This window comes from Anas platyrhynchos, chromosome 12, assembly GCF_047663525.1.
Source record: "Anas platyrhynchos isolate ZD024472 breed Pekin duck chromosome 12, IASCAAS_PekinDuck_T2T, whole genome shotgun sequence".
NCBI classification, from domain to species: Eukaryota; Metazoa; Chordata; class Aves; order Anseriformes; family Anatidae; genus Anas; species Anas platyrhynchos.
Window position 1 is genome coordinate 16,311,878 of NC_092598.1, and position 27,572 is coordinate 16,339,449.

Genomic DNA, 27,572 nt, shown 5'->3' on the forward strand with positions numbered 1-27,572 from the left:
TGCGGGGCAGGGCAGTGCGGGGTGTTAAGCCCCTGGGGCAGGTTTTGGGCAGAGGTGGGACTGCAGCGTTGGTCCCTGACCCCTGGTCCCTGCTGCCAGAGCAGAAATGTGGGCAAACAGCCTTCGGAGAAGGTCTTGCTGGTGTTATTCAGCTAAACCTGGTATAGTTCTGTTGTCGTTGGTATTTTGGAGTAAACCAGAGACAGTCAAGGATGCTGGGACACAGCCCTGGGCCCAAAGGACAGGTCTCTCCCCACCACAGAACTTTTGAAGCCTTGACTCAAGGGCGCTTCCATCCTTTTTCTCCCTCGCCCCTTGTTTGCGGGGCACGGGTGCGAGGCCAAACAGCCTTTCCTCCTGCCTTAGCGGTTCCCTCAAAAGTTCTGCCGCAAGATGCCGGGACTGGGCAGCCCGGCGGCTAAACAAACGTGGCTCCTCGGTGCATGTTTTGCACGGGCACCCACCGACTTGGCGCCTCCGGGACGGTGCCCGCAGCCCGCTACAAAGCTCTCCTCCGCTCCCCCCGCCGGGCAGCGGGACCGATCGATAGGGCTCCTTACGGAGGGCCCGAAGGAGGGCAGGGAGCCGGCAGCGGGGCAAGTCCCCTCCTCACCGCCCGGCGAGGACGGCCATGGGCAGCGGCTCCGGGGCTCGGGGCTCCGGCACCGGCCGCGGGGGGCGGCAGCGGGCGGGCGGCGGGAGGGGCGGCGGCGGGGCGGGGAGGGGCGCGGGGCCCGGCCGCTCCTCCCGGGGAGCGCTGCCAGCGCCCAGCCGGCTCCTCCGGCACTTCGCACCCGCGCAGCCCCCGCTGCATCCAACTCCGGGGGCGCTGCCCCTCTTTCTCCCCCTCCTTTCCCCAGCCCGCATCGCGTTCCCTCTGTTCTCCCCCCGCCCCTCCCCGTTCCCCTCCGGTTGGAGCCGCTGGGGAGGTCGGTGTGGCTGGCTGGCTGTGTGTCTGTCCGGCCGGCCGTCGGTCGGTGCTGGGCGCGTGGCTCCTTTGTGTACGGCAGCTGCTCCTGAATGCGGAGGCAAAGCCTGTGGCTTGGCACCGGGCTCTCCCAAAGCAGCAGCCCTCCTCCCGGCCGCCCCGGCGGACGGGCACCCACCTGGGCTCCGCGCCCGCCACCCCTGCTCCCCGCTCCTCTCCTCTTCTTCCTCCTCCTCCTCCTCCTCCCCGTTTACCTGCACTTTGCCGCCGCCTCTCCCCCTCGCAGCCCCCTGCCGCCCCCCGTCCGTGCCCGCTGCCGGCGAAGGCACCTGAAGGTGGATCTATCAAAGCCCCCGGCGCTCTCTCCAAGTGCACTTCTGGGACCAAAGCACCGGCATGGATGTAAGATTTTACCCGGCTGCGGCGGGCAGCTCGCTTCCCGGAGACCCCTCCAACCTGGACTTTGCCCAGTGCTTGGGTTACTACAGCTACAACAAGGTGATTATACCCGCGGTTGTTAATTGCCCGCGTCCCGCCGGGCCGGGGATGCTCTGGGGGCTCCCGGCGGTGGGGAGGGCTCGGGGGGCGGCAGGGACCCTCCCGGGCGCCCCGCTGGGCTGCGGAGCCCGGCCCCGGCCCGCCGGCAACTTTGGGGTGCCGCAGCCCGGGGGACACGGGCAGGGGCTTCCCGAGCCGGGCATTGCACGGTTTGTCCCGGGCTGCCACCCGGGTCCGGCAGAGCCCCGGCGGAGCTTGGGCGACCCCGGCAGGGATCGGAGGGGGCGGCTGCCCCCGCTCCGCACCTCCGGGTAGCTCCATCTCTGCCCTGGCCAGCCCCTAACCCCAGCGGAGCGGAGGGTGGGATGTCTGGAGGGGCACCGGCTGCTAGCACCCAAGGGTAACGAGCGCTTTAATTCCGCCAGGGCTGTCGAAGAAGTTGCAGTCCCACTTGTGTTTATTCACACCTTCTCTGCGGCGCGTGTAGTTTATGGAGCAAACGTTACAGTCAGGCGCTAGGCATTCCCCGGTGGCTACCTTCATTTACAGAAAATATGTTTTAATAATATGGAGATGATTTGTTCCACAAATTACCCAAATCTGGGAAAGGCGAAGTTAAGAATGACACTGTGACTCATGCTATTTTGAAAAAGCCTTAGCTGTTTGCACTGTGATGTGTCAATAGCACATTGAGCTATTAGCACTGGGCCCTCACACATGCACATAAAGATCCCTTTCACACTGTGTTTTTCCTGGTGCTATGTTTGTCCAACCTCTGGGGCCTTTTGTGAGGCACTGTATGAGATGCTGGGGAACAGAAGGGTGCTGCACAAAGTCTAAGCTTATGTTAAAATCAGTTTTGTTTTGTTTTGTTTGTTTTTAAGAATCCTTTCCAAATACCTAGATAAAGTTTGCTGAAATGCAAAGATCATGTTCAGAGAGAGAAATAACGTGGGCTCAAGTAAAGAGGTTTAGTAGCTGAACAAAACTTTCTCCCAGATAAATTGTTTTCAAGTAGAAGTCACGAGTGTCCTTCCCTGTTGTTATTTGCGATCATCTTTATGATCATCTTGGTCTCAGCTGCTGCAACGTTCAAGTTTGTCAGTAGTGACTTAGAGCTTGCCTCCCTTTCCAAAACGCACAGATCTACTCTCAGCAGAGATGCAGAGCCGTGCTCCCGTGGAGTGTGCACGGCCGAGCCCTGCGCATGCTCTATGAGGAGGCTATTAGCATGCTGCTTTGTTAGTAGTTAATATAGAAAGACACGGGAGCATGAATTAAAGATGAAATGTCAACCTTAACTTTGAATGCTGCTAAGGACTTCAAGAGCTCTAAAACATGCAGTAAATATTCACTGTTGTCTGATATGCCAACTAATTTAGGAAACTTACAACACTTACTGACAGACAGCATGCTTACTGTAAATTTCACTTATTCGGTAACTTTATTGTTATGCATGGTATGTATTTATTTCAGGAGCCGTTACAGTTTGCTGTACAAGTTCTTTCTGATTTTCTTTTTTACGTCCAAAATGTGAACGGTTGCAAAACCAGAAGTTTATTTTGACCACTAACTTGCAGCAAATGCACAGAGTTAGATATAACCTTTTGACTGTATTTCCCTTCCTCATACAATGAGAACAGAGCACACATTCAGAAGTCAGAAGTAACTAACTTTTGACCTATTCAAAAATGCTATTCAGTTTCTGTGCTCCTGAACATAATTTTGGCAAGTATCTTGTAGGCCAGGCTTCCAGTGTGTGGCAGAAAATATTTTAATTAACAGAGTACAGCTGATAATGCATGTGGCTTATAATAGATGTCTTTGCATGTGGAAGGCCTGATCCTGAGCAGGCTGCCACAGGCGAAGCTGTGTTGCTGTTGCTGTGCTCAGTCAGGAAAGCAGAGCGTGGTGTACAGGTGTTCCAAGGACAGAAGGGGAATCTGCAAGTGAGTTCCTAGAAAGATTCTCAGCTACCTTGATCTAACCTCTTCTTCTGTATTGTTTATAATCTGTAACTGTAGCAATTATTGTTAGGTTTGTTTTTTTATCCACAAAAAGAAGAATACATTTATTTTGAAATAATCTTCCCTCTCTCCCTGCTTTCTTCCCTCCCTCACTTTCCATCCATTCTTTCCTTTTCCTATGCTCCTAAGAAAAATAAATGATTACTCTGGTCGGCACTGAGACGACCGGAAGGCACAGAAAAAAGAGCTGAAATATTTACTCCACTGAAGTAAATGGGAGAACTGTTATTGATTTCACTGGGGACAGTATTTCACCTCAAGTCTTTCTGAAACTCATTTGAGTATCCTGCCCGCTCATCCATGCCCGCCTCATCGTTACACTCCAAATCCATATTCTTCTTGTGACAGTGACATCGCCTGTGACGAGTGCTGGGCAGTAGGAAGCGTGATGGCACGAGTAAACGTGTTGCCTGTTTGTGTACATATGCAAAACCACAATTGTTTATCTGAAAACGTTCTTGGGATCATCAAGGCGTAGAGTTGATGGCACGTGGCCTACCTCTGGAAAACTGCATGCTATATTCAATTGTCTAAAAATACTGAATGTGAGGCCTTTTGATATCACTGCCCTGCACCCTATGGATCAATTCTGCCTTCCAGCTGCCTTCTGGTTTTCCTAGGACTGCCCCATTTGTGCCTTAGGGGTTGCAGCCGCCCAGTAAGGTGCAGTCCCACCTGGGCACCCCGGCCAGGCCTGGCCTCTGACAGTACTGGGATGGGAACAGGCCCAGTGACCGCAGGACCTGGGGACCTGTCCCAGCCCTTGTGCAGGTATCCTGCAGCTGGGGTCCCTCCCCAATGCATGTTCTTAAACTCAAAGTTATGATTTTGAGGTCTGTTGTCCGTACTGGATAAGTACACCTAAGGGTAGGGGATGTCATTGTGATTTTGGGGGGGAACGTTACTTCCAAGCATGTGGTAAGCAGTTGAAAAGGGGCCAAAAGGAAGTATCCCTGACATTATTTGCAGCACAGCATTTTCCAGAAGATTCCAGATTGGGATTATTTTTGTCTAGATAGTGTGCGATGCCGTAAACATGCAGAAAGTGCGAAAGAGGAAATAGAAAGACAGCGATTTGTCCAAGGTTACGCAGTCGGTCACTGACATAATCAGGGCCGCAACCAAGGTATTCTGAGACTCAGCCCAGTGGTTTATGCTGAATCTCATTTGCTCTAATAGGATTACTTACATGTTTAAAGTAAAGCATGTGCTTAAGTGCTCTGCTGGATCAGGGCCATATTTGATAAGTTTTCAGAGCTGGTGTGAGAGTACAGAACTTGACCCCGCGTGTGTCTGGATGGTGGTGGTTTGGGATAGCAGCGATCCACCTCTGTTTCAGAGTTGCATGAGTGAGATCACGGTCTGCCTGTTTCTAGAACTGCCTGCTGTTCTGTATATAAAACAAACAACAAAAAAAGCCACCATCAAGAAGTAGCTATACAAATTACAGAAAGTTGAAAGAGAGCAGCTGTTGTAAAACATCCTGCTTCTGTTTTGAGCCCTTCTATGGTTCTGCTGATTTTGGACATTTGCTATAGTTTAGTAGTGGTGTGTTGTTGTTTTTTTTTTTTTTTTTTTCCCTAAACAAACTTTTTCACTTATTGAGTAAATTACTTGTCTTGTACTAAAAATATTTGGGAACTTCTATTCATCATAGCAAATACATTTCTTTTTTGTTAGAGTAACCATCATTTTCATAATGCAATTTGCAAAAGGAAAAAGAAACCTCCAAACCCTAAACACATACAGCTCAGTGCTTGAGTTATCATTATATTAAATTCCAGAATCTTTACTTCATTATTTAGCTCTCTACATTTTATAATGTTTATCTCTTCTGCACAGATTGTCCTTGAAGGATACAAATTTCAAACATCCATACCTTAATTTAGGCACCAGCATACATATGTGAATGTCAGAGCTTGATGTTTTTGACTGAAATATTTTGCATTTTACAAAGGAAGCTCCGGAAGGTTATCTTGTTCTTCCAGAGGTAAAGCATAGATAGCAGTAGTTTAGTAGTATGCTAAACTGGGCTATAAGCCATTCCTATTAGTGTGTGTTAGTAGGAAAAATGGATTAGAATTATGCAAAGGATTGAGAATTATTCTTCTTGCAAATTTAGAGTGGCTATATATGCATAGGTTTTTCTTTCATATAGCAGATGGTGAGAGACAATGGGTGCATGTATGCTGTTAAGACAGAAAACTGCGCACTCACTCATCATCTGCTCTGCATATATGCTGCTTCACATCTGGGCTCTGCTGTGGTGCAGACGGGGTGGTTTTTCTTCTGATGAAACCAGGCTGTGAGCTGGAAGCTGATGCATGTACCTCCAGTCTGACCCTGGCAAGGCTGGCCCTCGGAGTTAGGGTTCTTGCTGGAGGCAGTGTAACGAAGGGATTGGGAACTTGCTGTTGTTTTGAGTATCAGCTTAGTAAATGCCATTTTACCTTCGCTATTTCCCATTGATCTTCTGGCACACGTGACAAGTGTGCTGACCTGTTTCTTTCTTAGAGCTGCCCTTCCCTGCCTCTCGTATCTCAGAACCTCAGGACAATACAAGCTACTACTGATGGTAGAGGAAAAAGCTCTCCAAATATTTGGCTGTCCAGTCCAGCACTAAAAATGTTGGATATGTGATTCCCTGTGCTTGCAAGAGGAAGTGTAATGATGCGATGACTATATCTGCAAGAACACAAATTACCCTTTGTATCATCATCACTGCTTGCGTTATGCTGTTTTACAGGAGCAGTCATCCCACAGGTTTTGTGACGTAGCTCTCTTGAAGAGCTTGCTTTGAAAGGAAACCCATGTATGCCAAGGGCAGCGATCGTGCAAGAACCCACATTGTCTAGAATGAGCTCATATAATGGAAATACAAATTGGATTGTGCAGTGCAACTTGTCCGTTGTTCTAATACTGCAGATCTGGTCCTGATTGCACCTTTTTGTTATCAAGACGTGAGGAGAAATTGGATGTGTACAAAGTTTACTTAGGGGAAGCCATTTCATCCTGGTGATTAAAAAAAAAAAAATCAGCTGCTTTCTTTACGATGGATTATAATTGTATTAGGGAGATACTTGTACTAATATACAGCAATAGCAGTATATTGGAAGAGTTTGAGCTTAATGCTTAGAGGTAATCTAAGCATTCGTACTTTTGGTAGGTGTGGAAATAAGTGTGGGTATTCTTAAAATAATGATAACTTTTAGCAACAGCAATTCTGAAGCATGCATGTCAGGGACAGGGGCACCTGCTCACACCTCTGGCTCTAGAGCAATAAAATACTCAGCAAATCCTCTGGGATGAGCAGAGCCTCATTCCCACAGCTCTGCCTGCACCCAGCACAGTGCATTGTATGAGGTACCACGTCCAGCCTGAGCCTATAATGAATTATCATGAATTTGTAATAAAATCTAAAATAGAAACAGGGGAAATAACAGCTTACATTCTTTGGCAGATACTTGAAGTGAGAGTAGCTCACATAGACTCCAAGTTCTCTGTGACTCATTTGTCACAGTTTCGTACAGTGTCTAGCAAAGCGAGGCCCATCAAATTGTGACCTTTGGGTTGTGCTGCAGGCTTTTATTAAATTTACGGTTAATACATGCCTATGTATTTGTCGAATTCCAACACTCCCAAAATACCTAACTAATGCTATTGAGTGATGATAATCTAATTTAAGAGGAAAAGAATTTGTACAGCACTAATCCTACCTTTTTATCTGTAATCACATTTCTCCTGCCATAAAATTGAGTACTGTTATACAGACCTAATGGCAGGGTTGAATTCTCAAATGCTTCAAACTCTTATCTGATAGCCGTCTTCTATACTGTTACCTGTCTGTATGATGTATTTATAGAGTGCCAGTCACCATAGTATCTTTGCGATGATTGCTACCAAAATTGAGAACTCTGAGGTGAAAATCTAATCAGGACTTTAGATAACAATGTCACACAAGAGCCTTCTGGTCTTTGCCACTGTGCTGTGTTAAGATGAAGACTTTGATGAGATCATGCTTGCAGCCACGTTTTTCATTATTTATTTTAGTAACAAGATTACTATTTCATATCTTCTCCACTGCGTGTTAGCACCTGTCAAACCGATCTAAATTCTGTTTCGAGTGCATTCTCTGTTTGTACCTGAAACAATATATTGAAAACCATAAGTGTTTACAGGACTGCTGAACTGGCAGAAACAAAAGGGGAGGCTGTCATTTCTGAGTGGCTTCTGAAATATGCACCTTGGGTATCTGAATAGCTGTTTTCATGAACTTTTTCAGATGTGTCATGCTAATGGGCAAGCAGGCTGAAAATATGGACTGTTTTCATCACATTAAAAATAGCTGAGTTTTCTGAGCAGAGTACTGTAGATACGACTGACCATGGCTGCAGCCTCGGTTCTGTTTGAAAAGGTGCTCTACTGAAAGTAGCAAATATTGGTTTGTTATTGAAAATGAGAAATGTTTTAAACAAACAGTTCTTCTGGTTTGTTGTTTGTTTGTGTAGTTCATGTGCCAGCTATTGATATCGATGTTCTCCGTTTCCTCCTCCATGGCCAGTTTGCCCAGCAACCTGTGTTCTGTTGAAAATCCCTGTATAAATATCAAGAGGGAAAAGAAAAAAAATCTTTAGAAAGATGAAGAAGCCTCCAAATTGTCATCTATACTTGAGGATATGCTATCAAAACAAAACAAGATTTTTAAAGCAAGCCATTCTCAAAAACAGACACTTGAGAGTATGTCTTAATGTCTTCTAAGCTTGATTTAAAAAATAAAAATCTTGGATAGAAATTGCTCTTTCTTTCTTTCTGTCACTTGTTTCTCGGTTTTGTTTATGCTCATTGGAGATTGATTCAATGTGGACATCTTTCATTTACTTATATGGACATTAGATCAGGCCAACCCTTGGCATTTAATGGGGGAAACTGTTAGCAATTCAACACTTTACTTTTGCTATTGTAAAGTTGTAATCATTCTTACTGTCTGGGTCACTGTGACCATATATTATCACTCCTGGCCACAGGCTTGTGAGAGCTAAGACTAAATCTTAAGCAGAGGAGTGAGTTGTGACATAGTGAAGGCAAAAATGAAGAGGGTGTTTGGATGAAAGGCCAGGATTAGGACTGGCAACCTCTGAAGCAAGGGATCTGATTGTCTTCAGTTTTTTTTTTTTTTTTTTTTTTTGCCATGACCTTGTTTATTACAGGCAAAGACACTGGAGATGAGTGAAAGCTGCAGAAGCACAGCTATCTCCTCAGTTTCCTGTTTGGTTTTATGAAGTATGCAATTGGTGATGATGAAATAAATCATTAGTTAAAGCGGAATATTGCTTTCAGAGAGACACTTGCATTTGAATTTTCTGTAGATTTAGCATTGTAATGAGTTCAGATCAACTGGACAACCTAATAAGAGCTTGCAAGTATGTAAAATTACCAACAGGGTAGGATTTCTGGAAGATGAAGACTACATTTAGATGATTTGGGTCACTTGAAGTAAGTTGCCTTCATCTGTATGTAAAAGATCAACCCCCAGATTTTGGAATGATTACCTTCTAATTTTTCAAGAGTCCTTCAGCATTGAACTTTGTTGGAGTTGTTACTGTGATTCGGTAGACTTGAGTTCCACAAAATTTATAGCAATAAAAGTAAGGTGCAGTTTTCAATCTGAAAAAATCTTTTCCACAGCTTCATTATGATATTGCCTTCTGAGAACTGATGCCAAGGTGACATCTCCCCATTTCATTTTCTGAACAAAAATGGTCAAGAGAAACTTTTTTGCATTTAGCATTGAAAACAACATAATTTACACTACAATTCTGTAAGCAGGAAATACTGGAGAAATCAGATAGGGATTAAAGAATGAAATAGTTTGTTAGATATGTAAATTATTATTGGCTTCTTGAGGTTTGTTTTGTTTTGTTATTGCAAGGAACCCATGCATGGAAACAACCTGAGCTGTGTGAAGCATCCTTTCTGTCCCAATGGGGCAACTCTTATATTTAGTCAGTGAATTATGTAAAGGTTTGTAGGTTCAGGACATATTTAAACACCTCCGTATTGATTAGCTGTCTAATTTTGATATGAAAAATTGTGTTAAAACCATGCAAAAATCAATTGCTGCATAGTGGAGTAGCTTATTTTCAGAGCAGATCATATTTATCTCCAGTTCTGCTTTTTATACTACTCTTCATAGTCTTTAGGCTTATACAAATAGATGAATTTTGAATGGCTTAGGGAACTGTATTTCGGTATTATTGTTATTCACAGAAGTGCATTTTTTTTAAGCTGTACTTTTATCAAACTGATTAAGGGTTAGCAATCCTCTGTATTTTTTTTTTGAGCAATTTGTTTTATTAAATAAATAAAAATTTGATTAGGCATAGGAAAATAGTCATTCTGTTTGCTTTAGTAGGTTACTACAGTTACTTTTGTGGGTTCTTAGTAAATGTGTGGATGAAATGATTATATTAGGTGGCCATGTAAATACGGGGATATCATACTGTTGATTTGTTCTAGTGAAAAACTTTGATAGCTGTGGTTTCTTACCACAACCCAATGGGGCTCTTTTTCTTCTCTTGTTTTTCTTGATATGGTTAGAAATACACTAACCTTACAGTTAAAAAAAAAAAACAAAAAACAAAAAACGGGGGGGGGGAGCGGGTGGTGGTGGAGGAGGGCAACTCTAAACATGAGGCAAAATAAATAGAATTTTACAATGATTTTTCTGCACTTCTTCCACAGGGGAGCTATAGGTAAAAATAAGGTTGGTTTCAAGGCTGTACACTGAATGTACCACAAAGCTAAGCATATTATGAGGTGCAAACATGAGAAGTTCATTTAGATGCACAAGTGAAAACATTTGTACTAAAAGTAATCGTTGAACCAAACAATGTGTTTGTGTGCACGACTTCACGTTTGTGATTTTCTAAGTGTCCAGTAACTGTATTTCACATGATAAATCGATACAAGTTGCTTCATTTTATTCTGTTCTGCCAAATAATTTACAAGTGCAAGATTTTTTATTTTTTTTCTTTAAATAAACGTATTGATCAGATGCTTTGTGCTGAGGTCTTGGATGCTGCTGCTGTAATGTGCACAGGTATAGTATGGCTTGTTGAAAATAGGTAATTGTTGTTTCAAGGATTTGACAAGCCATATGGACATACTTTCTCTGTGCTCAGTTTTGGATGGTTTTCATACTTTGGTCTTTTAAAAATGTTTGAGTCAAATGTGTGCATCGGTGGCTTCCATGAAGTGTGATAGTACCCCATGCTCTGCCACTCCATGCTCTCCATGTCATACCATGAGATGACGACTTGCTTCAGAGATTTGGCCTTTGTGGGATCAGCTTTGTGGGTGCCTTTTCTGTGAGAGCATCCCTGGAGCTTGCTCAGTCAGCACATTCCTGGGGCTGCTTTCTTGTGCCCCCTTGGCTCTGCTGCCTGCTTTGGCTTGGACTGGCTTACTGAAGTCATTGGAGCCACCCACAACAGCTGACATGCAGTGAAAGGTAGGCAGTGTAATCTAGGGCTAAACATAGCTCAATGAAAGGAAAACATCAGTTCTGTTCATTAAATGCATGCTTGAGTAGACAAAACAATAGTGCTTCAGAATTTTGCATATACAGATTTGTGTTATGCCCAGTGTACAGTTTAGTGATGAATATTGCTCTTTTTACCTGTAATTCTGCTTAAAAAAAGGCAAAACAACAACAACAACAAAAAACACTAAAAAAAAACAAACAGCTTTTAACTTGTATTGTAAGATCCTGTGTATATTTTGTCTCAATCTGCAGCCATAGTTTACCCACTTTAAGTAGCAAATTGTTTTTTCTAAATTTAGTCAGCAAACAACTTGTGGTAGGATAGCAGCCTTTTTTTGTCTTCTCTGTTAGAAAATGTTTGAGAAAGGATGGTGAGGCTTGGCTTAGAATTCTATCAGCACAAATATATTACTGGCGATAACATATCATGCAAGTGTGCTGCCTATCTTCCTGTATTCTCATCTCTAGTAAATAGCAGCTTTTTCAGGGAAGGTCTGAGAATTTGCCCTTTTGTTAATAGTCTGGTGGAGAGTTTACATACCAGAAAATAATCCTGATTCTTTACTTGATAATGTAGTAAAGAGGTTTTGTGAGCTTTGTATTGGTTTTTGTAAAGAAAATTTGGCAGCTGTTACTTGTCATACATATAACTAATAAACATTGAATCGAAAATGTGACTCTTGTACAGTCACACACTTTTAAAACATAGACAACAAGTATTGGTCTGAATCAGTTGTAACAGTCTTCCACTGCTAGAAAAAAGGTGGGAAGAGGCTTTTTGTTACTGTCCAGGATGTATACATCAGGATACGTGCCATGCGTCTACTGTTGAGGTCATGGGTCTCCTTGTCATTGCTTCTGCTTTCACTAATTAACTGAATTCTGCTATCGCCATCTCTGCATCGTGTACCATGTTGTTTGACTGTATGCTTATGCAAAATTACTTATAAACAAAATTTTTTAAGGTTATCCTATCACAAGAAGTGAGAGACAGTGATGATAAAGAGCTTGATTCATATTATGACTAACTGCAGGTGAACATTATGTTGTTATGCCTCACTCTGCTTCTGTGACTCAAAAATGATATTAAACTCCATTAAAATCTCATGACATCAATAGAGTAATTAAAATGCATAGGAAAGGATAAAGTCTAGAAATCATAAGAACATAATAGCTTTCTATAAAATTTTAGACTATATCAAGTATTTATAGGGCTTTTGAGTTTCATTTATTCTCTGCATGGGAAGGAACTGATACCAAGCATACAGCTTGCTCTCTGCCCCCCAGGTGTAACCTTTTTCTTTTAAAATAAATGTGAAAGTAAAAAAGACAGAAGAATTTCCATGGAGGAAAATCAGTCCTGGTCCTTCAGAATCATGAACTCAGGTTGATACTTTGCAGCTGCATTGAGTACGAGCAATGCATAGCATAGCCCTGGCACAGAATTTTAACAGTGAAAAATCGTCCATCTCCTACTTCATTTTAACTACATCTTTTCAATTTATTCTTATTTAGATGAATCTTCATCCCACGCTGCTACAGTAGGAAGCAGTCATTGCATTCTCTGGTGCCAGAGGAAGTAACCGTTTGTTAATTTAGGCAGTGAAGAGGGAAGAAATGCATGCTCTTTCATTTAAAGATTTCCTAAAAGCTTTGGAGAACTGATCTTTGGTCCTCATTTGATCAAAAAAGTGAGATTCTTCTCTTACTTTCCCCTTCCACTGCCTTATGGTAGCCAAGTGAAGGATCTATCTCCTATCTGCAACCTTTTTCTGACACTCCAGTTGCCTGGGATCTTTGAATGTAGAAAGAAGAAATAACAAGATTTTAGATAATGAATCTCAGTATGAATGCTAGAAAGAGGGCAGTTGCTTTATTGATCCCAGCTGCTGAAATTTTCCCTGTGAAGATGATTTATGTTTATCTTAAATAAATAAATAAATAAAAATCAATGAGAAAAACAAACAAACTGAACTTCATATAAGAACTGATTTGAAACATACTCAACATTTTCTTTCTCATCCTACTTTCCAAAACCTTCTATAGATTCAAAGAAGTGGGTGCAGTCCTGCTCTTGCTCTTTGAAGAAGAGAGATGTTTCTGCTTCTCAGTTGAGCTTCATAAACTTGCTGGAGAAAATTCAGCTTAGCGGATGTGTTTTGAAGTGGTAGTTTCTTGGGCACTGAACCATTCATTTCCTAAAAGGATAAAGTCAATTCTTTGTACCTGCTGACAAAACAAAAGAAGCAATTCTAATAATATGTTATGTGTGGATGGGCTGTAGCATTGGTAAGTGTTCCTCTGGCTGCTAAAAAGCACCAGCTTTATCCAGCCTCTCGTCTTTACCAGAAGAAGCATCTGCCTCACTAGAAAGCATAAAAATGGTCTCCAGTTGGTTTTGTCTGCATTTTTACTAAACAAATGAATCATCATGATGTTTTCCTCCAGCTTAGATACCGACCGAAAATGAAGCTACATTCAGCTGCCTCAAGTTGGGAAGGTGTAGATAATCTTCATCTCTGAAGTGTGAAAGAACTGACACATAAAATTGCAGGTCTGGCAGCAAAGATTTATTTATTTATTTTTTAAATAAATACCTTACAGTTGGAAAATCGATTTTCCTTAAGAAAAGAAGACATAAGAGACCCAAAGTATCAATGCTTTAACAGTAATACTGGTAACATAGCAAAGTGAGAGGGAAGACAGTGTTATTACAGGCATGCCTGTAAAAATGCTGGCTGTGAGTTTAGGCTGGGAATGAGGGGGAAAAAAACCTTTCACTTCTGGAGTACGATGGTGAAGCACCCTTCCCATCTGAGTGGGGATAGATAAAGGAATGGCAGGCACTTCTAAGGCTCTGAGTTAATGCTAAATGTTATGTGGTGTGGTTGGCTGAAAGAAAGAGGGACCCTGAGGTTGTCTGTACTTTCAACCTTGTTCAACATGGTTCTTTTAGATTCCCTGCTTATGTTCTTGACCATATGATATAGAAGTTTTGGTATGCACTCTGATCTGAAGTGTGCCTCTGAGTTGGACAAAGCAGCCATAGATGTGATGGTTAGAGTCAGCAAAGATTTTGGAGTAATGCATGACAGCTAAATAATACTTGTCTGAAATCTAATTTGGCAGTGGAAAAGTGTTATTTCTGAGATTTAGGCTGGGGAATTATCCGGTATCTGTGAGCATGGGGGAACCACTTGTTTATTCCATGAGGATTGGCGTGCTTTTCCTTGGTGGTGGTAGGGATGCTGTGTAGGGGAGGAAAAGGCCTTTGTGCATCTGGAAGAGGTGATGGAAAACTTGCATCTAAAAGTTTGACAGACTGTACAAACGTGATATCAAGTTATCGGATGATTTGTCTCAGTGTGAGTGTTTGCAAAGCATGTGTCAGATAATCATCTCCTTCCTTACCTCCATGCTCTGGTAACTGCTGCACTTCCAAGGTTCTGAAAAATAATCTGGTCTCAGGGGTCTGAGTGAGAACTTCATTGTCATTTGGACAATGGGGCTAAGCAGCCCTTCAGATAGGTATGCAGAATGCTGGCAAAAATTTGCAGCCTGTCTTAGCATCCAGTTGTGTTCACGAACAAGTCTGTTTCTCTTCTCTAGAGGGCATAAAAACTGAGACTGATCATAGTTGGTATCTGTGGTTTTCCTCTAGACTGTGAATGAAGCCAAGGTATGGCTTCTTGTCTGCATAAAAAGTGCCATCTGCTATCACCATTGTAAATATTCCAGCCTTGCAAGAGCAGCTAGTACAACCAAGGGGTTCTTCGAAGCTCTGCTCCTTCCTGTCCACCCCACAAGTTGGGACACTGAATTCCTCATAACCTGACCTGGCTGGTTTGTGTGGCAAAGGCGCAGATTCCCTAATATAGTCAGTAGTTTCTGCCATTGCAGAACATAGCCTCTACATTTTTAAAATGAAGCAAAACTGTTGACAGTACCAGATGTTTTTACTGTAATTCCACTTTTATCATATCTATAGAGTAAATAAAGGATTAGAGGTAAATTATAGATCAGTGGTTAATATCAAAGGTACATAGGAGTAGCATAATTCCATTCTTTTGATCTTTCCTTGAAAAGTCCAGTTTATAATCCTATTTAGGTAGGAAATTGATGCATTTTATATGACTCTTTATATCATTTTATAGAGTATTTGTGCTTGCAACCGTAGTGATGAAATGCATGTTTTTGGCTGGAGTTGCAAGTTGCAAGGGTCCTTCTATCTTAGTTTGATTTCACTAAATAAGTATGTTGACTGAAAAGGAATTCTGTTCAAGAAGAGCCCTTGTATCATTTTTCTGCAAGCAAATCTGAAGTTTTTCAGAGTGCAGCATTCTCATGAAATATACTTTATCCTATAATGTTCATTTGCATCTGTTTTTAGTACAGTGTACAAAAATAACATAATTTCTTACCTACCCATATAGGAAAATTTCTTCTGTCCTCTGTGATTATTAATATGTCCTTCTAATCACTCTTATGGATTTTTTTTGGCATATTTCCATTCCTGGCCCATTATATGATAGAAAAATGTAGGTGGCATATTTGTTCATTTTAAACTGAGATTATCTGATGACTTCCTGAGAGGGTCACCTGGTTGGAGTATATAAAATGAACTTCTTCCAGTAACTTTGTTTGAAAAGATGCACTAAATAAAGGTACAGTTGAGCTGAACTTCAGTGTTTAAAAAAAGTGTCGTGACAATTCACCAGGGGTGGGATTAGTTTAGTTATTGTTTAGAAAAAAGGTGGATTGAATGTCTGGTACAATAGTCTACAACACAGGTAAAAGGCCTGGTAAATCATAGTTCTCTTGACAGTCTCTTATCTGTAGCACTGCATTTGGTAGCTATTTTATTTTATTTTATTTTATTTTATTTTATTTTATTTTGTACACAAACATTTGTTTTTAACTGTTTTTGGGTCTCAGACTCCAGAATTCTGGAGAGAAATTTAAGAAGTCCAGAACAATTTAAGCAGCAGCACATATCCACTAGCTCTGAGTTTTTAAGGATAGGCTGGTCTTCCAGTAGCCTAGTTTTTCAGGGTGCTGATTATTTGCAGCTGCAACATGATTTCCTGGGAGTTACTGAACTCTGAAATGTACTTTGATGATCTGCTGTTATAAGTCAGTTTGGGTGTAAAAGTCTTATTTTCAAGTTTTACTGCAATTATTTCTTAATATGTCTTGGGACAGGTACGTAATTTTGTGCAATTAAAGTGTCAGTGAGTATAATTTTTAAAAATAGGGTTCCAGGTTTGTCCCTTGTGTGAATTGTGTTGTTCGTTTGTTGTTGGAGTTAAGCTTAGAAGCAGGTGTCTATAGCTAGCGTAAAAGTTTTCTTCAAAGCCTCAATTACCCAAAGTAATGGTTCTTCCTACTTTTGTTGCTTAATAATAACAGTATGATTTTATTTGCTTACTCTCGCATGTCAGATTGGGACTTACGTATTTTCTATGGAGGAAAAAACAATTTGTTTCTTTTTCTTGTAAGGCAGACCTTAAAAAAACAAACAAAAACCAAAACCAAAACAAAAAAGGCCTGTGAGATCTGTGAGATCTCTTGAGGGTTGTAGAACACTAAGGTCTTGTGTCAGTGCTTCCCTTCTCTTTGTTGATTATGTGGGGTGCTTGTACTCCAAAATTATGTCCTCTGCTTCGCAAGTACATTAAATGCCCAAGGAAATGTCTGTCAATGGTGGTATTACCCCTCATAGGCTTGCACGTTTATCCTTGGCGTAATGTATCAAAACTCTTCCATGGTATATTGGTTTGATATGGGCTGGGGTATGACTGGCTGGGGAGCAGACCTGTTGAGGAGTGCAGGCAGGTGCTAGTGGCTAGTTGGCTGAATAAACTGTCCAGAGCAAGTTCGTGGAGGGCCAGCAACATGGGCAGTGTCTGGAGCACTTGCTCTGCAAGGAGAAGCTCAGGGATTGGGACTGAATTCAGTGCTGCCTGTGCTCTGAGCAGAGGTTGGATTGGAGATCTCCCTATTTCCTTTCCAACCTGAACGACTCAAAAATTGCACAAAGTGAATAGGTAGGTGAGATTAACTTGCTCCTCCCTGTACTGTTTTAGCAGGAAAACATAGATCTGGAAGAGTGGCAATGTTTCAGCCTTCAATGGGAAGGTCCATGCAGTGTGGAACCAGTGCTTGGTTTTCTCATTCTGGATAGCTATCAAAACACTGTTGGTAAAAGAGTTGGTTTCCAAGTTAAAGAATGAGGATGGGAATCCCATTCTGCAGGTTTTGCACGTATTGGTGCGAGTGAGTCCATAATTATGACCTGTCTAAAGCATATGGATTTAATACAGCCAGCTGGATAGCACTGCCTTTGTAGTTGTGTCTTAACTTGTGACATCCTAAAAGCAATGATTTTTGTTTAGCTCCACGTCATCTTGGTTTAAGGGATTGCTAGTTGGAGCCCATCAGTTTGAGCTGGCAGATGTAACAGTGTAGAAAATGACAACGTGTAAAGCCCGTATCTGTCAAACTCCAATCTGGAATGCATGTCCCTGGTACCTGTTAACTGTTTGTATGTGACTGTTGCTTCTGTAATTAAGTTTTAGAGTGTCTTCCTTCTTTTTCAGAATTGTAGTAATGCAATTTTTATTCTCATAGTACTCTTTAGAAAATTTCATCCAGAGCAAGGCAGTTCAAGCAACAAATTTTTCTGAAAACCCTATTACTTTTTACACACAGAAGAATAAATCACAGTGGTTTAGCAAAAATGTTGAGATGCAAAGTAGTTCTAGAAAATAAAACTGTTTGTTGTGCACAACATTTGTGGAAGAAAGTGTTCTGAATGGAGCTTTGAACTTACATGAGCACTAATTACTGCATTCTTCTTCTCTAATTTGGTGCCAGTTTCTGGTTGCATAGAGGCTTAAGTGCCCTTGGGTGAGAGGAATGGGGAGTATGGTGACCTTTCAAATTAGTGACTGAATAAATTGATACCTTTTCACGTCCTAATTCAAAATTAAATCTTTGTGGTACCTAATGCTACTGAGGTGTGGTACCCCAAATGACTGCATATGTTAGGGTATTTTGGATTCTGTGTTTACAACACTAGGAATTTATCTGATTTTTCAGAGAACTAGCTGTTACAGTTATGAAAGTGAAACACTTGAAAATGAAAAATGTCTGTGGCCCACTCCTCCCCAGCCTCTACTCACCCTCTCTATGGTAATAAACTAAACATTGACCATTTAGTGAAGCCTGTAAATAGGAGGTGGTAGTGATTCAGGTCCCTTATTGCAAGAGTGTAACCATGTTGCTTTATTTGGGTGAGGGGGAACCCAAACAGTAAAACTGAAAAGAAATCATCATTTGTCTTCCAAAACCGAAGTCATGGAAATCTACTTCAAACATTTAAAGGAGCAGTAGGTTGGAAAGAAACTATTACCACTTTTATTTCTTAGTATGTTTCAAATCAGCTTCTTAATTCTTACTGAAGTATTTTATAGTCACATCCATTTAATCAGAAATAATGAGCATTTCCAGATATAATAGACTTCAGTTACAGAAGTCCTATATGTATCAGGTTTTCTTACATCTGGCAGAAACATGCCACTACCTTTCTGGAAACGGAGCTTTCCTTGTGTTCTTTTGTATTAGTTAATAGAAACCCTCCTTGAAAAAGGATACTCATCAAAGAATGTTTTATGAAACAGAAAACAGTACTCATAAACCCCATTGGATTCCAAGAGTTATTACATTTTACATCATATACGGTTTATTTTTCCAGATGCCACAGTTCAAAATAATGTATTTTTAATACTACTTGCAGAATTCTACAGATTCATAATAGCACATGACATGTTAATATCCTCTGTGACATCCTACTGGTCATATCCAACTGTGATAAACAGTTGTATATGCTGTAAAAATGACATCTATTATAAAAATAAAGATAATGCAAAAGGATACAAACAATCCCTTAAATTTGTAAAGACTGTTACAAATCTTGAATGTTAATTTGAAGAAAAAAAGTACATGCTAATGCTAAGTTTATGCCTTCAGTTAATAGTCCTTTATTCCTTCAGGAAAAAAAAATCAAGCAGCTATGCTTTAAATGAATTTAATGAACTGCAAAGACTGACATTTTCACTATAAAAGTCACACTTCATTTAATGAAGTAGTTAAATATTGATGCTATATTAAAATACAGGCTGAATAAAAATGGCAATATGGTTTTCAAAATAGGAATGTGAACTGTTTTTTTTTTTTCTTGTTATATTGAAAATTTCATGAACTGAGAAAAGGGAAATATAGCAGAATATTTCCATAATAAACACAAAGCACTGTTGAAATAACATTAAAGTTGAAAGACATAAACCCATAAAAGCAAGGAAATTAAGTCACTCTTACCTCAGTGGTCTTTGTGCTTAAGCACTGAATCTCTTAAATGAATGGAACCAACGCTCAATGTTCAATATTTCCTAAAATTCACGAAAATTAAGACAGATTGTAACCCTGTAGTACAGGTGGCACATAAAAGAGTTAGCCAAGTGTCCACCTAGGGTGACTACTTATGCCATGGTATTGTGTGACCTTAATTCAAGTAATTGTGTTTTAAATACTGTGATTTTGCTGGCAGTATTCTGGCATGTTGACTGTGGTTTGCATATACTTCCATTGATATCATTTGGATTTTTAACTTCCTTTCTATTCCTGCACTGTAACTGTAACAATATAATATTGATAATGGATAAAGGAACATGGTGATGAACATGCCTGAGGTTTTTCTCAGGTCAAACACCTATGTGATGATGATGGGAAAATAAAGCAAGTATCTTATAGATGTGGGTGGGAGCCACAACTGAGTGATGGCATGATCGGCTTCCCTGTGATGAATTGAATTACGTTGTATTGTACTTTGTAAAGCTGTACTAATTCTGACATCAGGCCTCCGTGTATAGTAAAATACTGAGAATGACATCTTTGGCCCATTGAAGTCAATGGCAAAACTCACATTAATTTCAGCAGTCTGTGATTTCATCCTCAGTGGCTGACTTGTAAAACAATGGTAAATTGATTTAGCACATATTTTTTTTCCCTTGGGAAAGATCTCTGCTTCATGTAAAATGACTTGTCTTATGACTTATATGCTCTTACTGTGAAAATGTGAATTTTAATTCAAGATAAATATAGTCTGATTTTTTTTCCCCACACCTATCATTATTTAAGTATCAAAAAAATGGGAGAAAATGGAGCTACCTTGAAAGTGGTAGGTTGTATGCACAGTTCTATACACAATTACTAGCAGAAACCAAAGATAAGGAATGCAGACTTCTTAATGAAGACTAATGAATCACTTCTGTAAGTATCAGCTGTCAAGTATGGTCTCTGTGTGCATCATTCGAAATGTGTTTTTTTTTTCTCATGCAAAGAGTGTCTCTTTAAAGCAAACAACAACAACAAAAAAAACCACATTGGAATCTGAAGAAATAATTGTATAATGTATACATTATGCATTTAGAAGACATGTCATATTCATAGTGGTCCTCCAAATTCTGTATAACGTGGCAAGATCACCATCTTTTTGTGTAGTCATGTCTCCTGGTATTTTGCCACAGTAAGCATGAAAATGATCTACTTAGCAGAACATATAATTTTGTAGGGTGTTATGGAGGCTCACCAGAATTTATCTAGAATTAATAGAGCATTGAAGAATTTCTTCCTTTCCCTGCCGTCAGAAGTAAGAAAATGGATGCCAAGTCTATGTTCATACTAACTGTGGTCTGAAGTGAGTTCTGGTTGCACAACGACGGTGGCCCCATTGCCTACAAAGGATCAGGGGTAACCCTAGAGAAACTGTTGGTGGCATGTTTAGCGATATGTGCCCTCGAGTGGGTTCATCTTTAAACAATTACAAAAGGTACCTGAAAAGGTATTTGTATACTTGTAACATTCAGTAGTTAGATATCAGAATGCCAGACCAATGTTCCCAATCAGAATTGAAACCATAGCAGTGCTGCTATCTCCAACAGTAGTATAGGGAAAAATGTTTTATTAAACACTAATTTCACTTGTTATTTAAGAAGTAGCTGGCTTTGCACACATTAATCTCTTTTTCTTTTTAATTCAAGGTTGATGGTCTAGGTCTTAGACATTGTATTTATGAATAGGGCACTCAATAACTATGCAAAATATCTATTTCTCCCATGGGAATTTGTGCTTTGATATATTCTGATCCTTATTAAATTTAAACAGGATCAAATTTATACAGCTTTGGCAGAGATTTATTAAAATACACTGAGTGGACAGCTTGTGGGAGTGCAGTGTGCTGTAATAACATATGCCTCTTACCAGAGAATAGTAATTATTGAGAATCAAATAAATCTGTAGGAGGTTAAGTATATATGGAAAAGATATCAATTGTAGTTTTCTACAGCTAGACAGAAGTACTGTCTGAAGATTTGTTGCTGTATAAAGAAATGAACCACATCCTTTTAAAACCCTAAATATTCAATGTCCTTTACTAACAAAGCCAATATTCATTCGGTCTTCAATAAAAAAAAAAAGGCATTTGCTCAGTAACATTAAATTAATTGTTTAGTGCTTTTCATCTACATAAGGACTTATTTACATTTATACCAAAGGTTTAATAAAAATAGATGAATTTATTAAATGAAAAATGTTTGCTTTAAAGTTTTGTAAATTAATCAGAATCATCCTATCCTTGGAAAGGACAACCCAAGTAATGCATGCAGATTAAACAGAGAATTTTTCTAAAATTACAAATAGACTGTATAACATCCATTATTCATCCAAGTTTCAGCAGTGGTCTGTGGTGGTTCAGCAGTGGCCTTTAACCTTTTAGTTGATTGTATGTAGTAATTTCACTAGGATAAGAATTGAAAAAATGATGGTTGAGTCAGTAAAAGCCATACCTTCTGGAATAGTTGTGGTTTGGATGAAGCTTCTGTATTTTGTGATAAAATTCTTTGGGCTTTCAAAGCTTGAGACATGTAAAAATGGTAATTTTGTCACTGAACACAGAATAAGGACAAACAGTATGTATCTTATCCCTTTCTTCACTGCTCCTGGTAAAAAGATTCAAAGTTATTTGTTAAGACAGGAGGACTTAAAGGCAAGTGTTCAAGTTTGTAAGTCTTGAGGTTGTCCTATGCCCTCAGGGAACTTATCAGAAACATTGAGGTGGTTTGGGGTCTTTAATGGTTTGGATATTTCACATTTTCTTTGGAAAGCCAAAAGACACCATAGTATTTTTTTTCCAGTTGTGTGGATTTCGCTGCCTTGTTTTTCCATGTGAGTCTTCCCTACTGACAATGTCAATGTAGAACAGATTTCTTTGAAAAGTAGTAGTTGAAAATCTGTAATTTTGCTTCTGCAGTAATATGTAATAAGCCATTATTACCACTTTTAAGGGTTAAGAATCTTTGAAAATTAGTAGTATCCATGTAGACTACGTGGTATGTGTATGATTCAGCACTGATGTGACCTTCGGGCTCTGGCTTTGCTGGAGACTGTAAGCAGAACAAGGAGGACTATATGATATGCATTTCTCCTTGTTTTACAAAAGGAACAAGTCATTTCAGCAGGAAATGTATTTCTCAGGGCTTCTTATATTAAGAAAATGATCTTTATTTTTAAAAAGAAAATGTGTTTAGATTATGATTGTAGTTAACTTAAAATTAGTATCGGAATATGTCTGCATTTTATCATGAATATCTCATGAAAGCTGTCTACTTTTTGCTAAGCAGTGTAGAAGATATTTATTTTGGTGCTAATGCTTAGGCAATTATATCCTTAATTAAAAAAAAAATGCACTGATTCACATTGCTCTGAATGTGATTCAAATCCATTTCACTCTTTATCACTTTGGTGGTGGATTGACTTTATTAGTAGCCTCAACCTTCTTTTATCCTACAGTTCTAAAATAGTTCTAGATTTTTTTTTGAAATAAACTAATATAACCTGATTATTTCAAGTTAGCAAGAGTATTCTCTTAAAATAATAGATGTTCTTAAAATAATAGATGTTCTGTTTCTGTCCTTTATTCTAACAGAAGAAACACTTTGTATTTGTTAAAATAAAAGTCAGGGTGTTTGGGTTCCAATCCCATTTTGGTTATTACACTTCTGTATGACCTTGGGCAAGTCGTTTATTGTGCATGTCCCTTGCTGATTTTTTTTTCTATGAAAATAGAGATGATAATATATAGGGACCTCTTGGTAATGCTCAACCTTAATTCATTGCTGTCTGTGGAGGGCTCTGGGAGACCTGTCTAAGGCACTACTGCAGACGTTTCTATCCATACGTGCATATTATGACAGCTCATAATATGTATTTTTAGATATGAAGTAGATATGAATATATAATGTGTATCAGCATGTTTGACTACTCTCCTGTATAATTACAGTTTATATTAATGAGTCATGCTGTGACACTACTGATGATTTTGTTCCCATTCATGACTGTAGTAGAAAGAGATGTTCAAAGCAGGAGCTAATTCTTTTCTTTAGGATCACAGGTGTTTTAACTCAGAATGTCTATTTCTGTGGGGTTTCAGGATCTCTTTTGGTACATGTAAAAATATATACGTAGATCTTAATGTATACTGGGTTAATAAAAACTGACTAATTTTGCTGAAAAGAAGAATTGCAAAGTAAAATCACTAGAATAAGTCTACTTACAATGTGATATTATTTACATGTAGATAACAAAGCTATCTAGGTAGGTATCTGCCCAGGTACCCTACATTTTTGGATTTAGGGCTGTGTAGAATCAAGTAATTGGAATGAAACTCAGATTATGACGTGCTGCAGTTCAAAGAAAATCTTCATCTCATCTGTTAAATATTTCTAGGTCATACTTCTCATTTTCTCTGAAGCAATTCAAGAAAATCCAGTGTTTTGCAACTGATTTCTGTTTCTGTGTTTTCTTGGAAATAGACTAATTTTCTTTGGTGTAATATAGATTAAGGAGTCCTTTGCTTATAAACAGACATAAAACAGTTCCTAGTTTAAGCATGGAAAATTTATCATTAAGTAGATAGCTTTATTTGTTGATGCAGACTACGTAATGTGTCTGCATTATGCTGTTTTGTATTTACTTTTATTAATTCTTTTATTCTTATTTTATTATTTAATTCTTCTTTAATTTTAATTATTCTTTTTATTACTTTTATTACTCTTAATATTTTATTACTGTTAATTATTCTGAGTAATAGTACAATTGTATATATTTGTGTTTTTTAAAGTATTTAATAAGGACACATCTTTTGAAATTATTTTCTCTTTTAACTTCTCATATCAAGTGTTGTGACAAGCTATTAGGTAACAAATTTATTCATCCATCACAGCAAATCAAGTTGGCACAGTGGCTTATAAACGATCATCATCTGTACTGATATCTTCAGGGTAAAGCAGTCAGATCACTTCTTACCTTTAGCTGGTGCTACTGCTTGTGAACTTTGCTACAGGCCCTCATAGAAGAATATTCTTGAGTGTATCGAGGGAATTATTAAGGATTTTATAAAATACCTATACATTTGCTCTTTCACTATTTTTTTCTTTACTGACGTACTTTGATATTTTTGTGTAGGGCAAGGAAAAATTGTTTTAGATGCAAAAGCATGTTTGTAATATTTTATTTATTTATTTATTTATTTATTTTTGTGCAAGAACAGTGTAAGCTGAAGGTAATAGCCATGTATTACTTCAAGGAAGCTAAATAACTGCTCTAAAATGTCAGTGGCTGTGACATTCTAAAAACACTGACTTTCTCTTGAATGATGTCTGTTCCCTCTTAGAGCTGCATTGATTAATTAATATGGCTCACACAGTAAAAGTTTTAATTTGAAGATAACATATGAGGTACAAGATATTAATTGCACCAAAGATAACATGCTAATTAAAAGGTTCATGCACAGTTGTCTAAGGTTAACAGCATGTATTGAAATACTTGGAACAGAAACCTAATTATAATCTAGTATCTGAATGCTGTATTTTTGCAAAGGTAACATCTTTTGTATTTCTCAATTCTCTTTTTCCAGGGAAGAATTCTTTGTGTGATGTTCCTTTTGTAGTGAAGCTAGATCAGTAAGAAAACAAGCATTGTAAGCCAGTGATTTAGAGCAATGTAAATAATTCTGCATTGAGCGGTAGTTCCAAATGCTGTTCCAAAGATTGTGTCAAAACAAATGCATTTGAGCTTTAGAGGAGAAACAAAATGCAAACTTCTCACCTCTATAAAACGAGGAAGCTGTTTTTACCTATTAAGTATTTTTTTTTTAGGTGGGCGAATAGTACGTGGTGCCAGGAAGCTTGTTGATAAAAGTCTTAGATATTAGTGCCTACAGTTTATGTGGCAATCTGGAGTCAGTCTCCTGGGCCAACCTCTGTCGCATTCTCTTAGCAAAAATGGAAAGGAGAAAAATGCAACTCCTGTGGCTCTCCTATGATTTATTCTGTTGCAGTGCAATTTTCCAGCACAGCAGTTTCTACATTTCCTTCCTCTGTCCTCAGCAACCTTTTGGAAGTTTCAGTGTCACCTTATCTAGCTCACAGGAGTGAAGCAAAAGCTTCTAGCTCTGGAAAGCATTGGCTTTCATCTACAAGAAGGCTGCATGTCAGTGCTGGCTTCAGGTTCAATGAGATGTCTGCTACTTCTGTTGTGTGTAATATAAATAAATAGAGTACGTAATGCAAATGTCATAGTTTAAGATACAAAGATTATCTCACATTGAAAATTCATGACTTTTCTTATGTGTTCTCGACTCAGGGCAATGCAGAGGAAATGCACCTTTATGTACTCCCTAGATTAAAATAAAAACACCTTCACACCATAATGAAACTCGATTAAATGGTAGTGAAGTGGCTTCTGAATCTTTACCTATGTGAAGGAATGGCTCCAGACATTGACTGTGATCTCACACCAGTATTAGCATCGATTGTTTGTTGGCTCTGAGGGAGCAGCCATTCTTCAGCTTTATAAACCGTTCATAACATTCATTAATTCAAAATGCAGAGGAACTACAACTTATATTTTAAATCATCAAAGGGGGGCGGGGGGGGGGGGGGGAACACTGCCTCTCTGTGCAGTATAATTAAGCAAATATTTAAAGAACATTGGTCTTAAGTCTTGTTTCGGTGCTGCCATAGAGAGCAGCAGTTGCTGCTCAGTGTAGTTATGTGCATATGTAGGGGGAGGTATTGAGTTGCACAAGAATAGTATGTGTACAGCTGAAATAGCTTCGTAACACTAATATTCTGCATTGTACAGTCATTCTTGTGCTAGGAAAAAATAAGTCTTTAAATTATTTGACTCAGCCAGCTGAGTTACCAGAATAAAATCCATCAGTCACTTCTTAGGAGTGGTTGTTTCATTATGTGGTTCTGCAGGACCAAGAACTAATTCAACAAGTAATATTTCTGTCATTTCAAAACCTAAATAGTTTAGAAGCCTATAGCCTGGTGCATAGGTCTAAGGTCTAGACAGAAAATGTCTAAATCCTTAAGTATGAGGTTTAAAAATGCCTGCTTCGGTGTTCGTTTCCCTAAAGCCTGTATGAACCTGAGCTTTTCTCAGAAGTGTTAAATACACAGAAAAAAATTCCCTTGTTTCTGCAGGTAGCCAACAATACCAAAATTTTGCAGAGAGCCTGGAAAAGAGAAGACCATAGGTTGATAAGACCTAGATCAAAGATAAACTTTAAGATTCTGAATCCTGGCTTCGTTCAGGGCTGCAGCCTCTGCTCTTGACTCAAACGCCTAAAAGCTATGTGCAGGCAAGATTCAAAGCACAATCCTTTGGTGATCTATCCCTCAGCCAATAAATGGGGACCAAATGTTTTTAATTTGGCACTGTTACACTTAAAGAGCTAACAAATGCCAGGATATCTCCAAAGGAAGACCACTATGTATTGTCTCAGGCTGTGTCTGGACTTCTGTTGTTATTTTTGGTTGCTTAACAAACTCTAGGAGGAGGTAGAAGCAAATACAAAGAATTTGTTTGTAACCATCAATTTTCTCTAAATTGAGGCAGGATGAATATTATTGCTTTTTTTTTTTTTTTCTCCCTAATTTAATACTCAACTGGATATTAGCATATGGCCTGATGATTAAATTTTGAAGCCTGATGTAGCCTTTATCCTTACAGGTTTTCCTGCTTTCAGAGCAACAATCCTTTAAATTTTCTTGTTTACACTCTTGTGTTACCTAAAAATCTATCCCCTGTGAGGCAACATGCTTTTTACTCTCATTAGATGCTCATAACTAAGAGCTCCAACGTTAAGTAACTTAACCAAGGTCACACAGACTGAACTTGCGGAATTGTCTTGCATGTGTTTTCTCTTGTCTGTAATGCCATAGAACGGGTTGGGTTGGAAGGAACCTTAAAGATTATCTACTTCCAACTCCTCTGCCATCCTTCCTTTCCTAGTAAGTGTTTCCTAGCAAGATGCGGAAGCCTGTAGGTAACTCCCATGGGACTGTTCCATGCGCATCAGTGGCTCCTAGGAAAGAAGTTGAAAAGCTGCATTGGACTGGAATCAGTAAGCCTCCCAGGCTGGTTTCAGTTCTCTTGGCACATGGCATTG

The 27,572-nt window shown here is 39.4% G+C and overlaps 1 protein-coding gene across 2 annotated transcripts in view; it reads left to right on the forward strand.

Annotated features, from left to right (window-relative positions):
* Window positions 1–699: 699 nt before the first annotated feature.
* TOX3 (TOX high mobility group box family member 3) overlaps window positions 700–27,572 on the forward strand; it is a 77,596-nt gene continuing 50,723 nt past the window's right edge. For both annotated transcript variants that reach the window (XM_027466974.3, XM_027466976.3), the window contains exon 1: window positions 700–1,426. In XM_027466974.3, the coding sequence (XP_027322775.1) occupies window positions 1,325–1,426 (102 nt within the window). In that variant the 5' untranslated portion in view covers window positions 700–1,324. The remainder of the gene's footprint in view (window positions 1,427–27,572) is intronic.